Source organism: Diabrotica undecimpunctata, chromosome 4 (genome assembly GCF_040954645.1).
Source record: "Diabrotica undecimpunctata isolate CICGRU chromosome 4, icDiaUnde3, whole genome shotgun sequence".
Taxonomy (NCBI): Eukaryota; Metazoa; Arthropoda; class Insecta; order Coleoptera; family Chrysomelidae; genus Diabrotica; species Diabrotica undecimpunctata.
Window position 1 is genome coordinate 3,955,422 of NC_092806.1, and position 15,663 is coordinate 3,971,084.

Here is a 15,663-nt window from a genome sequence, read left to right on the forward strand (position 1 = left end):
CATTCTGTTGTTATGAGAATCGATATTACAAGTTCAGATGTAGTTAAGTTTCGTCCCTACAGAACACCTGCAGCTGACAAAGAAATTTTACAAAAAACAGTACAAGAATTATTGGATGCAAATATTATTCGAAAGAGTAATTCATCGTTCGCAAGCCTTTCTTTTCTTATTGATAAAAAAAAGATGTAAATTGGACATGGACATAAGAAGAAACAAAAATTGTTAAAGAAATAAAGAAAGTTATAGTCTCAGAACCAATTTTAACAATATTTAATCCGAAACATGACATAATAGTTTACACGGATGCAAGTAGAGAAGGATTTGGAGGCATAATAACTCAAATTGTTGATGGTCGTGAAAAGTCAATTGCCTATTTTAGCAAGCAAACCACAAAAGAAGAAAAGAAATATCATTCTTTTGAATTAGAGCTTTTGGCTATTGTCAAAACCCTAGAAAGGTATAGATAATATTTAGCAGGAAGATCTTTTACTGTAATAACAGACTGCAATTCCGTTAAAAATGCATTAGTAAAACAAACAATAATCCCAAGAATAGCAAGATGGGTTTTGTGTTTACAAAATTTTTGTTTTGAAATAAAACATAAATCAGGAGTACAACTACAACATGTAGATGCCTTAAATAGGAACTTTGAAAGAACTGAAGCAGGGGAAAGTCTTGAAATTAAAGTGATGCTCATCAAAGAAGACGACTATCTAAGAGAAGCACAGGATACAGATACGGAAATAAATAAAAAAAGATTATTCTTTTGTCAGGAGATCAGGAAAATCATAAGGATACTTTCAAGAAATATGATTTAAGAGGAAACAAAGTTTATAAAATAACGGAATATGGTAGAAGATGGTATGTGCCTAAAGATTGTCGTTGGCAAATTGTCAAAATGAATCATGACGATATTGGACATTTTGCGTTGGATAAAACAATTAAAAGAATAAAAGAACGGTATTGGTTCCCACGAATGCGAAGATTTATTAAGAAATACATTTCGGCTTGTCTTGCCTGTTTATACCATAAACAACCGGGAGGAAAAAAGCCTGGCTATCTACATTCCATTCCAAAATATGCTAGACCGTTTCATACATTCTATGCCGATCATTTAGGGCCATTTGTGTTAACGAAATCACAAAATAAATACGTCTTGGTTTTGATTGATGCCTTTTCTAAATTTGTGTTTGTTGAAGCTGTCCCAGATACATCAAGTAAACATGTTATTCGTGCTTTAGAAGAAATTTTTAAAATATTTGGTAACACCAAACGAATGATATCAGATGCAGGATCAGCTTTTGTTTCAAAAAAATTTTTGAATTATATGGCATAGAGAGGAATTAGAGTGTTTACAACTGCAGTAGGAATGGCAAGAGGCAACGGCCAAGTAGAAAGGGCAAATAAAACATTACTGGATACCATGGCCACAATGGGTGCAAAGTTTGAGTCCGATATGTGGGATAAGAATTTAAAAAACATTTAACAAGGAATAAACGGAAGAAAACACCGAATAACTAAATCTTCTCCCAGTGAAGTGTTTTTCGGGTACAAATTAAGAGTTGATGGAGACAAATACATAGATGATAATGATATGGACATTATTGGAGTAATGTTATTGAGAAAGGATGTAGCTAAACGATTAGAAGAAAACAGAATCAAACAGAATAACGAATTTAATAAAAAAAGATGCTCTCCAGTGAAATATGCTGTTGGTGACCTGGTATTGACAAAAGTTACAAGTTTTCCAGCAAACAATGAAAGTAAGAAGCTTTTAGAAAAGTATAGAGGGCCATTCAGGATTGTTGAGGTTCTACCAAATGATAGATATCGTGTAACAGAAGATGTACATTCATCAAGAAAAAGGCGTCCTTATGAAGGAGTTGTTGGTGGAGAAAACATCAAGAGATTTAAGATTCAAAGATCTTAAAATTATTCAGGTTAGTTACATGATAGTGTAGTCATTTTGTAGAATGACATAAAGATATTCTATTGTTTAAGAGGAATTTGTTTGAATAGCTGGAACAAAAAAAAATATATTTTAATTGTCATTCTGAAAAATGACAACAAAGTGTTTCAATGATCTGAATGGGTTTATTTGAGTAGTTCTGACTATTTGAAGCAAATTTATTTTATTCGTCATTCTGCAAAATGACAAATAAATGTTTTAATGTTCTGAATGGATTTTCAGTTCGTCATTCTGCAAAATGACAAATAAATGTTATAGTGTTCTGAATGGATTTTCAGTTCGTCATTCTGAAAAATGACAAATAAATGTTCTAATGTTCTGAATGGATTTTCAGTTCGTCATTCTGCAAAATGACAAATAAATGTTTTAATGTTCTGAATGGATTTTCAGTTCGTCATTCTGCAAAATGACAAATAAATGTTTTAATGTTCTGAATGGATGTTCAGTTCGTCATTCTGAAAAATGACAAATAAATGTTCTAATGTTCTGAATGGATTTTCAGTTCGTCATTCTGAAAAATGACAAATAAATGTTCTAATGTTCTGAATGGATTTTCAGTTCGTCATTCTGAAAAATGACAAATAAATGTTATAGTGTTCTGAATGGATTTTCAGTTCGTCATTCTGAAAAATGACAAATAAATGTTTTAATGTTCTGAATGGATATTCAGTTCACCATTCTGCAAAATGACACCCAAATATTTTAATGTCTTGAATGAGTTTGTTTGGATAGCCGTAGCTATGTGAAACAAATTTATTCACATTGTCATTCTGAAAAATGACAGCCATATGTTTTAATGTTTAAAAATGAGCTTGTATGGATAGTTGTAGCTATCTGAAACGAATTGATTTAGACTATGTCATTCTGCAGAATGATGGAGCCTTTCTATAAATTAGCATTCTTAATAATAAAGAACATATTATTTTTTTTAATAGGTGTTGTACGATCGAGGACGATCGTGACGTCAGGATGGTCGAATGCAGTCACACTATTATCCTAATACGCTGATCAGCTTAAGTCACTAACTTCCTAATGTCCTAATCAGCTTAAGATGGAATACTGGTAGTTCTGTTATGACATTGTGAAGACACACTCAACTTCTAATACGGTGATTGGCTTGAGTCACTAATTACCTTATATGGTCACGGGTTGTTCGGTGATGACACATAAACACAGCGGAACGAGAGATAATAATTTGGTGTGATTTAATTATGACCATTGTGAACGAGTTTGATTTAATTTAATAAAATAGCTATATTTACGTAAATACGTGTTTTAACTATTTCAATAGACGATACTATTTTAATAGACGATATTAGTGCGAAAAACGCCTATACAACATTTTTTTCCTTTTTTCTTTAAAAATAAAGCTAATTATGAAATAATTTTTTTTGCTTTATTCTACCTGAATTATTTTAGTTTCTCCTATACAAAAACCCCAAAATGTAGTTATGTTACTTTATTTAGAAATTTATATAACCGATTAACTTTACTCTCAATTATCTCAAAAGCGTGAATTTGTTGTATAGTCACCTCTGGTTCTGAGCCACGCGATATAAGCTAAAGTTTAAACTTATATGTTTTTATTATAAGAGCGGAACACAAACTAATAACTTAGACGAAGCTACAAGTAACTTAAGTTTGCCTTTTTGTATACTAATGAAACAACTTGCTGCTCATTTAATGAATATTTAGTTCTAAAACTATTAAAGCCGAGGAAATTTAGACTAACACTAACTTAGGAAGTTTATACAGGAGTTTACTTGTGTATCCAGGCCTACAGTGCGGAAATTATTGTGGTTGTTAGTTTACTTTAGAGGAATTTCTTGTATAGGTACTAAATATTATTTACACTTATTATTACACTGAATCTTATTTTGTTCAATTATAAATAATTTCTCTTCCAATTTCTAGTATTAAATAAAATACAACTGTCTAAATAGAAGTTTAAAACTTTATTGTTATACTAAGATTATTTCAATATCGACCTTTCAAAGTCTTTTAGTTCCCCAGATTGTGCTCTGCCGCACAGAAATATGAGAGGATGTAGTGAACTTCATTAAACTTTCGCTCTTACGATTACAATCAGACTGAATAATAATGAATTAAATGAAATATATCATACATTAGAAAATAAATATTTTAATATAGAATTTTTCATATAAAAATTGCACGTCATTCAAGATCTACGACGTCAGAACCCCACAGCGTTGCCAAAACATCAGAATAGTTAGTAAGTGAGGAATTTTTAAAATGTCAAATATTTGTCAAAAGTATTTTTAGGACTACTGCAGCACACTAAAATACATAAGAAAACATTTTAATACAAAATTATGTATTCTAAATTTTAAACTTACCTCTTTTAGAGCATTAATAGTAAAAACGTCCCGCTATTATTTCTTGTTCAAAATAATCTATCTTATATAAAAGCTTATTAGCTTTCTCCAGACTATTTAGTTGTTTTGGCATAGCACAATCACAATACACAACAATAATTAATTTTTAAAGCTATTAATCTAAATTTAATATGTATTTATTAGTATAATATAATATATTATGATCAAATTGTGTAAGAAATTAAAACATAAACAAAATTCTTACTCTAAAAAAGTGGCAACACTTTATACAATTTTGCCACACGCTGAACTGTCATTAAAATTTGAAGTATTTCCGTATCAGTTGCGTACAATTGTCTAATCTATTTAATTAAAATTATTATTTTGTAGAATATTAGGCTTAAAGCGTTATTTCATAAAATTTATTATATTAATAATAACAAATGTTTTTGATTATTTAATCAATATAATTCTAAAATTTCCAATACCATGACGATTACATTTTTCTGATTAATATGGTTATTATTTATTCATCAAAATATTCTGCTTTAGAGACGATACAACCATTCCAACGCTTTTCTAATTTTTCAATGCCGTACTTTTAAAACGATTTATCTTTGCCGTTAGAATAGGCTTTAATTTTGGAGCTTACTTTCCTATCGGAGCGACATCTCTTGTTACGGAGCTTTTTTTAGATCGGAAAGAAGATGGAACTCTCTGAGAATCAGATATTGACTACACGGCAATTAAAAGCCTAATTCGTGCATTTTTGTCATCGTTTTTATCGACTTGTGACATGATGTATTGTCTTAGTAAAACAACAATTATTTTTTATTTAACAAATGAGGTTGTTTCTATGCGATTTCGACCTTTAAACGTTCCAATAAACCGATATAGTAGTCACTATTGATTGTTTTTCTATGTTTTAAATAGTCAATAAAAATAATTCCTTGCGGATCACAAAATACAGTGGCCATAACTTCTCCGCCGGCTTTTTTGGGTCGTTTGTCGCTTTGGACGGCTTTCTCCGGGTGCTGTCCTATTAGGTTGTTGTTGGTTATTCCCATTCCTAATGTTGCTTATCCCCCATCCCTAATATTGTTGCTTATCCATCCCTAATAATTTTGCTTTATCACATAATGGTCGCTGATTTTGATACGTCATAGTATCTGTTTGTCGAAAGTGTAGTCTAAAAGAAGACGTGATAGCTAATGGACGAGAAGACGAATTAACAGTTGACAGACGAAAAGAAGACGAACTGACATGACAGACGCCGTGACAAATACCAAAAAAATTAATTAACAGCGGTCCGAAATGAAGACCAGAAGAAAGTTCCCACGCTCTCCTGTCACACCTGCCACGTGCCACACCCGGCTTCAAAGGATGCCGCTTTTTCCCAAGATCCGAAAAATTCTCTCACTTTAAGTGCTCCAACCCCTGCTTGTTCATATCATATTCTAAAAAGAATCATGAATAATGGGAGAATATATTAATTAATTTTCATTAAAGACTTTCTATTTGTAAAGTCTTATTAATTTTATTTAATGTTATTTCATTTTATTTAATTTTACATAATTTTATTTATCATATTTAATTTTTAGACTTTTTTTTATAATTTTTTATAATTTTTTTTATTTTTTATAATTTTATTTAATTTTATTTAATTCTATTTTTTTTTATTTTTATATAATTTTGATGATTGTTTTTGTTGGAAATGGGCCACAATATAAGTTTAAAATAGGTTTATTTTTGACGTTTCGATTCCCACTTTCACACTTCTCTACTTCTTCTACGAGGAACGTAGACATTAGGAGAGAAATGGAAATGGGCCTAGACCTAATAGATACTATCGAAGCCAAAAGACTAAACTGGTATGGACACCTGCACAGAATGCCTGAAAATGGATGGCCAAAAAAGATAGAAAAATGAACTCCGCCCACTAGAAGAAAACGAGGTAGACCAAGACGGACATGGAAAGAAGATTTCAAAGATTCAATGACCGCCAGAGATTTAAAAACTGAAGATTGCTTCGACAGAAAACGCTGGCAATTAGAATGCGAGAAAAGGCGCCAGTTGTAGAAAACTCACCTATTATACATATATACATAATATATATTACAGTATACCGCAAGGTTAAACATCATACCGAGCCATAAGAAGTATTCACTTCAAAAATCTTCTCGAAGCCGGACTACAGGTAGCAAAGAAAACAAGAACTAAAGAAAAAAACGTGGAATCTGAGATGCTACTAAAAGAGAGATTCGAAATAAAAATACCTTTAAAAAACCTAAAAATTAATAAATCTCTAGGACACAATGGCATAATTGCCGAGATTTTGAAAAAAAAGCAAGACAATAATTATACAAGAAATATTTTTTGAAGTTTTGATTATTTTCGAAAAAGCTTTTGCTCGAGTCGAACGAAATTGGGTTTAGGAAAATGAATAACAATGACTACCTATGGATACCATAATCCATACAGGCGACACTTTTAAAATAATAGATAAGAGACTTTCCTTGGCCTATATTTTAATCACACAGATATAGGAGCCAAAAGTATCCAGACGGACTGGAATTGGTTCTATCAGTGTATGAAATAAATCCATATATGACAGAAATTTTCGACTCCCAAATTCAACAAATTTGATACTCAATATTTGTGTTAAATGATTTTATTTTGATATTCGTCATTAATCCAAACAAACCTTTCATTTTATCAACAACAGCAATTGATATTTGTAATTATCAGTCCAACTTATAAGTAAATCGGCTAGTTGAATAATAAGAATGCTCTTAACATTCCACATTTAACTTATTTGATAAGTAATAAAAACAAATAAAGCACTTACCACGTTACAATGTTGCTTACTCCCATATTAAGCTCACCAAAGCACTGGCGATTGACACGATTATTTTTAAGTACTCGTTAATTCATTACTCCAACATTGCAAGACTAATAAAATGTTTACTAGCATTGTACTTCAAGTTTACTTTTTTATTGATAATGTACGCAATATGAAGCACTTTTTACATAAACAACGTCAGACGGTTTTATCTTAATCTGGAGGTAATGTTCTGAAACAAAGAAAACAAGAATTTAATTACTAAGGTGTTATTATAGTACTACTTAAAAATAATTCATTTCGATTTACTTTAATTATAAGAATATGCTAGACGAAAATCTAATAGTGATAGTAAACATGCACATAAAAAATTAAGTGTGCTGTTATAATTATTGTTTTTTAATGCTTGACTGAACGGAAAAGAGTTTAACCATACACTGCCCACTGTAGCAGATTTGGTACGGTCTGGTAAAATTTCGTCTATTTCTATAATACAGTAAATTTTATTTGAATGCTTAGTGTATCACATCTGCAATACCCTTATTAATTTATCAAATTACAAAGCATATTGTGGGGATTTTGTTATTGAAGTTAGATTAAACAGGTCAGTTCTTTCTGAGTTACACTCGAGTAAGTGGTGTTTGGAAGGTTATCACCGTTATATACCGTTATTTGTAGGAATTTACAAGCGAAACCCGCGAAATTGTGCTTTGAGGTGTATTTATTCTAACACGAATAGATCTAATGTAACGAATGGACGAATAGTCAATAGGTATCAAATTAGAAGATGGATCTGTTTTGCTGCCTCCAACTACTATTAAAGAATCTAAAGGAAAGTCTGATACAACCCATTTTTTTGTTATTGATAAGTATATATATTAATCAAAACATTATTTAATTTTTTTCCCATATTCTGTACCTACCTTCTAATGATATAGGAAAACTTTTTTTTTTAAGTAAAAAATTGGGCAGTGTAAAGTTAAAGTGATAATCTTCTTCTTCACCTTAGGGGATTTTTTTTTAATATGAAAATATTGAGATTTAGTATTATATAGGGTTACTTAAAAGTCTGGTAATAAGGTTAGGTGCTACAGTAAAACCTCTGTAAGCGACTACTCCTATAAAGTGACCACCTACCTATAATGACCGATTCTGAATTCCTGATCATTAGAAATGGAAATCCTCGTTCTTCTATATGTCTTAATACCGACGAATCTCTTAAAAAACCGCTTGCGTCAATCAGTCGACCATTTTTAAGAAATATAATTAGGCTAAAAATTCTTTTAAGATAATTCCTAATCTTTAGATTCTTTAAAGAGAATTAACAAAATTGATTTCTCCAGCTTTTCAGATACGTTTGTATAAGTAGAGAAGTTTAAATGAGAAGTTCCCCCAAATATTATAAAAGCTATCAAAGACATCTACCAAAACAACAAAATGGAAGTCAGAATAGATGGACAACTTACAGAACCTATAGAAATAGGGAGCAAAATAAGACAAGGGGATTTATTGAGTCCCATGCTCTTCAATTTGATCATGGATGAAATCATCAAAAGCGTTAACAAAGGAAGAAAATACAAAGTGGGAAACAAAGAAATTAAAATACTCTGTTACGCAGGCGACGCAATATTGATAGCACAAGATAAAGATAGTCTACAAAGACTGGTCCACAGATTGAACATAAGAGCAAAAGAATTTGATATGACAATCTCATCTCAGAAAACTAAAACAATAGTAGTCAGGAAAGAACCAACCAGATGTTAAATAGAAATCAGTAGGCATCAGTATTGAATAATTTTGGAAGTAAAATACCGGGAATACACTGTTTATCTATGGAGACCTGGACAAAGAAGTGAGAGCTCAAGTACAAGAAGCTAATAGACTGGTAGGATGCCTTAATAACACTATATGGCTAAACAGACACATTAACACTGAGATGAAGTCAAGAATTTATAAAATTAGTGTAAGACCAATAATGGCATATGCCTTAGAAGCAACCACAAAGCAAAGGCTATTGGAAACGGTAGAGATGAGAGTACTGAGAAGAATTACACTAAATACGCTGAGAGATCGAAAGAGAAGTGAAGACATTAGAAGAAAATGTAACGTGCAGTGTGTAAATGAATAGACACAAAATAGAAAAAAAGAATGGATAATCACATCAGCAGAATCGAGGAGACCTGTGCCGTCAAAATAGCAAGAAATAAGTCACCAATCGGCAGAAGAAGTATCGGACGATTGCGCAAAAGATGGAGTGACTACCTTCCATAGAGGTATTATTCCGCCAATGAACAAACAGACTTGCTTATAAAGAGGAAGAAGAAGAAGAAGACGAAGAAGATTTTAAGATCTGGTTTTACTATTCAGTTCAATTTTAAACTTTTATGTGTTAATTAGTGTTGCCTACCGCTAAATGATTTTTGGCTTGACACGCAATAGTGGCCAGTTTTTTTTTCTATGGTGTGAATGTTCTATTTGAACTAACGAGTATGATAAGAAAACAAAAACGCCACTCTTTTAAAGAAAAACCAAATATAATTAAGGAAAGTGAAAAAAATGGGATAAGTACCAGGAAGTTGGCCGAAAAATTTAAAGTAGGCAAGACTCAAGTGACCATATTCAAAATAAAGAAGATGTCTGAAATGTGTTTCAAAAAGCTGCTTACGCTGATCAAAAAAGAAAATTTTCTAAAACCGAGGAACTTGCTGAGCATCAAACTCTGTTTAGTTGATTTTGTAAGGCTCGAAACATGAGTTGGCCAAATCTGGACCTATAATTTAAGCCAAAGTCCTCGAAGGTAACCAATGTCTAGGACTAAGTGACTTTAAGGCATCAAATAGTTGGTTAGAAAGAGTTCGTCGTCAACACGATACGCTGATATTAATTTCAAAAACGTGAAATCTTGGAAGGAAAAGCTGGTTGCTATTCTAATATTACAATATAACAATTTAGTTCTGGGCAAATATGGAAGGTGAAAAGAAGGAACGATTTATCATAGCAAAAGCAACAATCCTCGATGTTTTAAGAGGGCACATAATTTGTTGCCTACTAAATGGATCTCCAACAAAAGGGTATAATATTGTTCTGAAGCTATTTTCTTGTGGCATATTAAAGTAATTAATATTTAAATGGGAATAAGCCACAATTAAAGGTTAAAGTACGTTTATTGACGTTTCAATTTCCACTTCGAAAAAAAAGGGTGTGAATGGTAGCAGATATTATGATGACATGGCTTCACAAATTTGAAACATAGATAAAAAGCAGAATAGGAAATAGGTATTGGAGAGAGCATATAGATAATGATCTTTCTCCAACACTGCACTGGATAACGTGAAATTTATTTTTGTTTCACTCAATACTACCTCACATTACCAACCCTTGGACCAAGGCATTATCCAGAATTTTAAAATGATCTATAGATACTACTTTATTAAAAGGCTTTTCATTTGTATAAACAGTGGCTGTCCTCTTCAAGAAAAAGCAAAAGAAGAAACACATTACCATAACCAACGTCTTTATATGGGTTACAGTGGCTTTATCATAATAAAAAAATGCTTTACTAGAGCCGGATTTTTGTGTAATATAGATGAGAATGATTTTAGAGAAGATGATAATATTTCACTTGCACATTTAATCTTCAGTATTAACGACACATTAGTTAGTGTATTTAAAACAATTCACCTTGATTGATAGTTAAGACTTGACCACCAACAGAAAGTGGAGAATTGACCATTAACGACTGTATTGAAGAAATACAAGAATTATTGAAAATGTCCCCAACTCTGAAACGAACAAAGAGGAACCTGAAGTGTTTCCAGTAAATACATATATCAAGCCTATCTGAAGCCTATGTAAATCTCAGAGATTTAGAAAACTTCTTTATTAATGAGAACAATTTTGAGGGCCTTGACTTAAATTATAGGCCTAGACTTTGGCAATTTCATTTTTCGAGCCTTACAAAACTAATGGTACATTGTATGATATACAGCAAGTCCGTCGGTATTAGAATTTTTTTTTTTTTTGATCAGCGTTACCAACTTCTTGCAACAAATTTGTTAGCCTTTTGGCTACTTTAAATTTTTCAGTCGACTTCTTGGTACGTATGCCACTTTTTTCACTTTCCTTAATTATATCCATTTGTTCGTTGATAGAAAGGCGTTTTGTTTTTCCCACCATACTCAAGTTAGTTCCAAAACAATACTAATACTAGTGTACAGAAACTGTAGTCAGTAGAGAAGGTTACAGAATGAAAGATCATTTCGTAAACCAAGCTCTAATCACTAATAGTGATTTTTCTAGATACGTCTAATGATTAATGTAATTTTAGTAAAGAAGATGCTACAATAAAATAAATTTTCTCTCTCCTATCAATATGTAAGTTGACTTATAAACTTTATATGTAACACGATGCACTTTAAATTTTTGATATTCTTCCAATTATTTTTACTGCGATAATTATTTTTAAGATGTAGTATATCAACAGCCTATTTATCAAAATAGTATGGCTATATTTAGTTTTAAATATAATTTCAATAGATAACATTGCAAATAATAATTTGCAAGTAAATGATTCTTAAAAAGCTTCTATTAATATTTGCATTATCATAATTATCGTGTTGACTCCACTATAAATAATCTTTTTAATAGTTTTTCTATATATTATGTAGCAAGGCCGACAAAACTCGTTTGAAGTTATTAATATAAATTTGATGCCGAAAATTATATGTTTTCGTTAAAATACCTTGATGAATTACATACAACTCTGTCGTATCGATCAGGTATTTTATTAAGCAAATAAATGAAGTGAATATATAGACAATGATTCAACAATCTGTTATCTTATAAACGGTATTATTAGATATCAGATTATCAAAAAATGAAGACTCTCAACAGCTCCAATTGAAGAGCATTCACGCAAAAGTTGATATAGTGAAGTCGTTTTATAGTCGTATTTCAGATTAACACCCGAAAAATAATTTATGACTCTAGTTACAGCCACTCTGTTATGCTTTCCCTTTTCTACCTGCTTTGTGGTACCGAACCTCCTACTGGTCGGCTGTAGTACTTGAGGATAAATCAGCGCTACCAAAACAATTTTTTATAAATCGTGAAAAAACGTGAAAAATTAGTATTCAACGATCGCCGGTTTTTAATAGTGACAATGGATAACGTACAAAAAAACGATAGAACACCTAAATATAAGTTTTTATCTCCGAGTGAGCGTCGAATTGTGTTCGTGAAAGTGGAAAATTATTTTACTTTAGAAAAAATCAACATGGGACCAATTACATCAGTACTGGCAGTTCAAAAAAGGATAGCTTGTGGAATTTTAGAACGGACCTTGCAAAGAGTTCGCAAAATGAGTGAGGAGGAATTAAGTAAGGAAAAGGATTCGTTTGCATCCGAAAACCTTCGACTTGCCACAAGGTATTAAAATCTCAATCAGAAATATCATTTACGACATATACAAAGCAAAAGAACATGTTACAAGAAAGACACTTATTCAAAAAATAAAGGACAGAGAACTTTGTGATATGGGTTTGACCAGTTTATCAAAAGTATTAAAAGCTGTCCAATGTTGATGGAAAAAGGTGGAAATTTAAAGGAAACTATTTAAAAAACAAGAATTCCGAATTTGCCAGACAATTTATGTTTCTTAACGAAACACAGATTTTTGCGAAAGGAAATAATACCAAATCATCCTGGCAAGATGATTCTACCAAATGCTATTCGAGTACTAGTGCGAGTAATAACAAAAGATATATTATATTGCATGCAGGAAATACGGAAGGTTTTATACCCAAGTCTTATATTTTCTTTGACAAAAAAAAACTGATGATTACCACGGAAATATGGACGCCGATATTTTTGAACATTGGTTTGAGGAAAAATTATTAAAAAATCTGGAAAATCCGTCATTAATAATCTTGGACAATGCTTCGTATTACACCAGAGAGGAGGAAAAGTTTCCCACAAGCAGCTGGAAAAAGAAGACTTAAGAGAGTGGCTGTCGGAGAAAAATATAGAACACGAATATATAGTTTTAAAAGCTAAATTATTAAATAAGTGCAAAGAACACATTACTGAGAAAAAATTTGTCGTTGACCAAATGGCACTAAAATATGGTCATGAGGTCCTAAGACTACCACCATCTCACTGCCAATACAATCCAATTGAATTGGTGTGGGGCATCACTAAAAACTACTATGATAAACATGCATGTAAGACCACCGACGAAGCCAGCGTTTTACAACTCTGGCAAGACGCACTAAGCCAAGTCAATGAGGAACAATGGCGGAAATGTATTAAGCATACTGAAAAAAAATTTTTAGAGTCATATGAAATAGAACAAGTTATTGATGAAGTAAGACCTTTAATTATTCCTAATGATGAAGATTTAGATGAATCGGATAGCGATGATATCTGTCCATAGATTAAGACGTAGATAGAAAAATTAACACAAAAGGGTACCAACCACCAAAAAAAAAATAAAAAAATATAAAACAAAAACCACATGCAGGAGAGAGCCGGAGGCACGCCGCACGACGCTCTTAAATGCAAGCACCAAAAAAATTAGATTAACAAGTAAGGTAGAAAAAGGACATGACTGGACGAATGACTGGATATTAGACGACTGATGAAAGGATTCGATGCTTGCTCGCTGTCGACTGCACTTGGTGCAGAAAAGGGAAAGCAAGTATCGGCACACACAACCATCATTAGATGGCCGAGCAATTGCTTTGGCCGGTAGTGATAAAGCCAAATGGGCTAACCTACCACTTAAATGTAAATACACGGAAATCTCCCATTGCCTGACGGGGGATACCGCGAAATAGTCGAGACCTGGCTCCAAAGACCAGGGGGCGGAGGAAAGCCGGGGCTGGTTGTACCGCAGGAGGACAACCTACCTCGGTGGGTTTGGTTAGGTGTGTGTGGGAAGTAGAAATAAGTCTTTGTTTTATATAGATATATATTTTTATAGATATATTTATAAAATATATAAAAATAAAAATATAATACAAAATTTTGAACACCCAGTATTAACATTGGCAAATTTTTTTATGCTTAAATAAAAATAGAGTTTAGTACACGCTGAAAAAGAATTTTTGTGTTTTCAGCATAAATATCAACCACAATATTAATTTTTGAAGTTGCATGTGTAATATGAAAAATTTTTCAAAAACTTAAAATATCTCAAAAATGGCTATTTTTTCGAGAATGGTATCCGAATAAAAATCGATCCAGAATTTTACTTAGATTCTAAAAAAATAACAAAAAGCACAGTTTCTATTTAAAATAAGAAACTTAATGACGAATTCCGGTACAACCGGAAGTGCTAGAAGAATGCAAATATTTAAAAGATGAAGAATGCTTTGCATAACCCATTATTCCAAGTTTGCAGAAACCAGTGACGACCAGAACTTTGAAAACGTTTAACCAACATGTTGCGTGAATGACCCTGTATATTTCATACTCAATGTTTATCAATTTACATTATGATATTCAATTATTATTAAACATAATACAAAGTTATTTTATTAAAAAAATCCATAATGTCGTATTATCAAATTAAGAAAACCGTACATTTTTAATTTGAGAACCGCTGACTACCTGAGGCAAATCTGAACAGACACTTTTATTACTTATGCGACAGGCTAAAACGATCCTACTATAGGTCCAATTTAACCCATTTCGAAAATACAGTTCTTTTGTTATTGCCTCTTTGAAGCAACTGATTTTTTTATGCGGATAAATACCTTTAAAATGTTTATTACTCTACTTAGCTCATATAATAATTAGCGGTAAATTAAATGCTATAACAGCCCTATAAAACCATATTAATTTTTGCAATTAACAACTTTTGCTTGCATCTTATGGACTTATTTTTTTTTGAGTAGGTTAACATAAATATTGAGTTTTAAATGATTTTATTTTTATTTTCGTGAATATGATCGTTAACAACAAATATGTTTTAAATAATTAGAAAAAAACAAAAAGTATTACAAAAAACAAAAAAAAAATATACAACTAAAGGTGAAAACCTGGATCTTCGTCAAGACATTAACAAGGCTCTTCAAGTTCTCACTTACAGTTTTCATGACAGTTTGCATCTTGAGGTTTTCTGAAACTTAAACTTAGACATCTGAAAACGATATCGACAAATAAAAAGAGAATAGACACGAATACAATAAAAAATCCGACAGCCTAGGGGGTAAAAAGAATTAAAGAAAATAAGAAGAAGATATTCATTTCATTAATTTCATAATACGATGTTAAAATTAATGTACGCTTTTTTGTTGGGCAGTGTATTCACAACTAATTGATTAGTTAAATATTATATAAACAAACTGTGATCATGAAATACAGGGAAGTTTAATAATGAAGAAAACTAAATTATATGATAAATGTAATATTTAGCACATGTGGTGTTACAAATGTCATCGTTTTATCAGAAAAAACTTACATTTACATGATATATCTGTTGTTTATTTTATTATCGCGTTAAGTGTTAACCG

The 15,663-nt window shown here is 31.5% G+C and overlaps 1 protein-coding gene across 3 annotated transcripts in view; it reads right to left on the minus strand.

Annotated features, from left to right (window-relative positions):
• The window catches only part of swi2 (Protein singed wings 2), a 74,218-nt gene that overhangs the window by 27,982 nt on the left and 30,573 nt on the right, over positions 1-15,663 (minus strand). For all 3 annotated transcript variants that reach the window (XM_072528696.1, XM_072528697.1, XM_072528695.1), the window contains exon 2: positions 7,154-7,379. In XM_072528696.1, coding sequence (XP_072384797.1) covers positions 7,154-7,179 — 26 coding nt within the window. In that variant the 5' untranslated portion in view covers positions 7,180-7,379. The remainder of the gene's footprint in view (positions 1-7,153; positions 7,380-15,663) is intronic.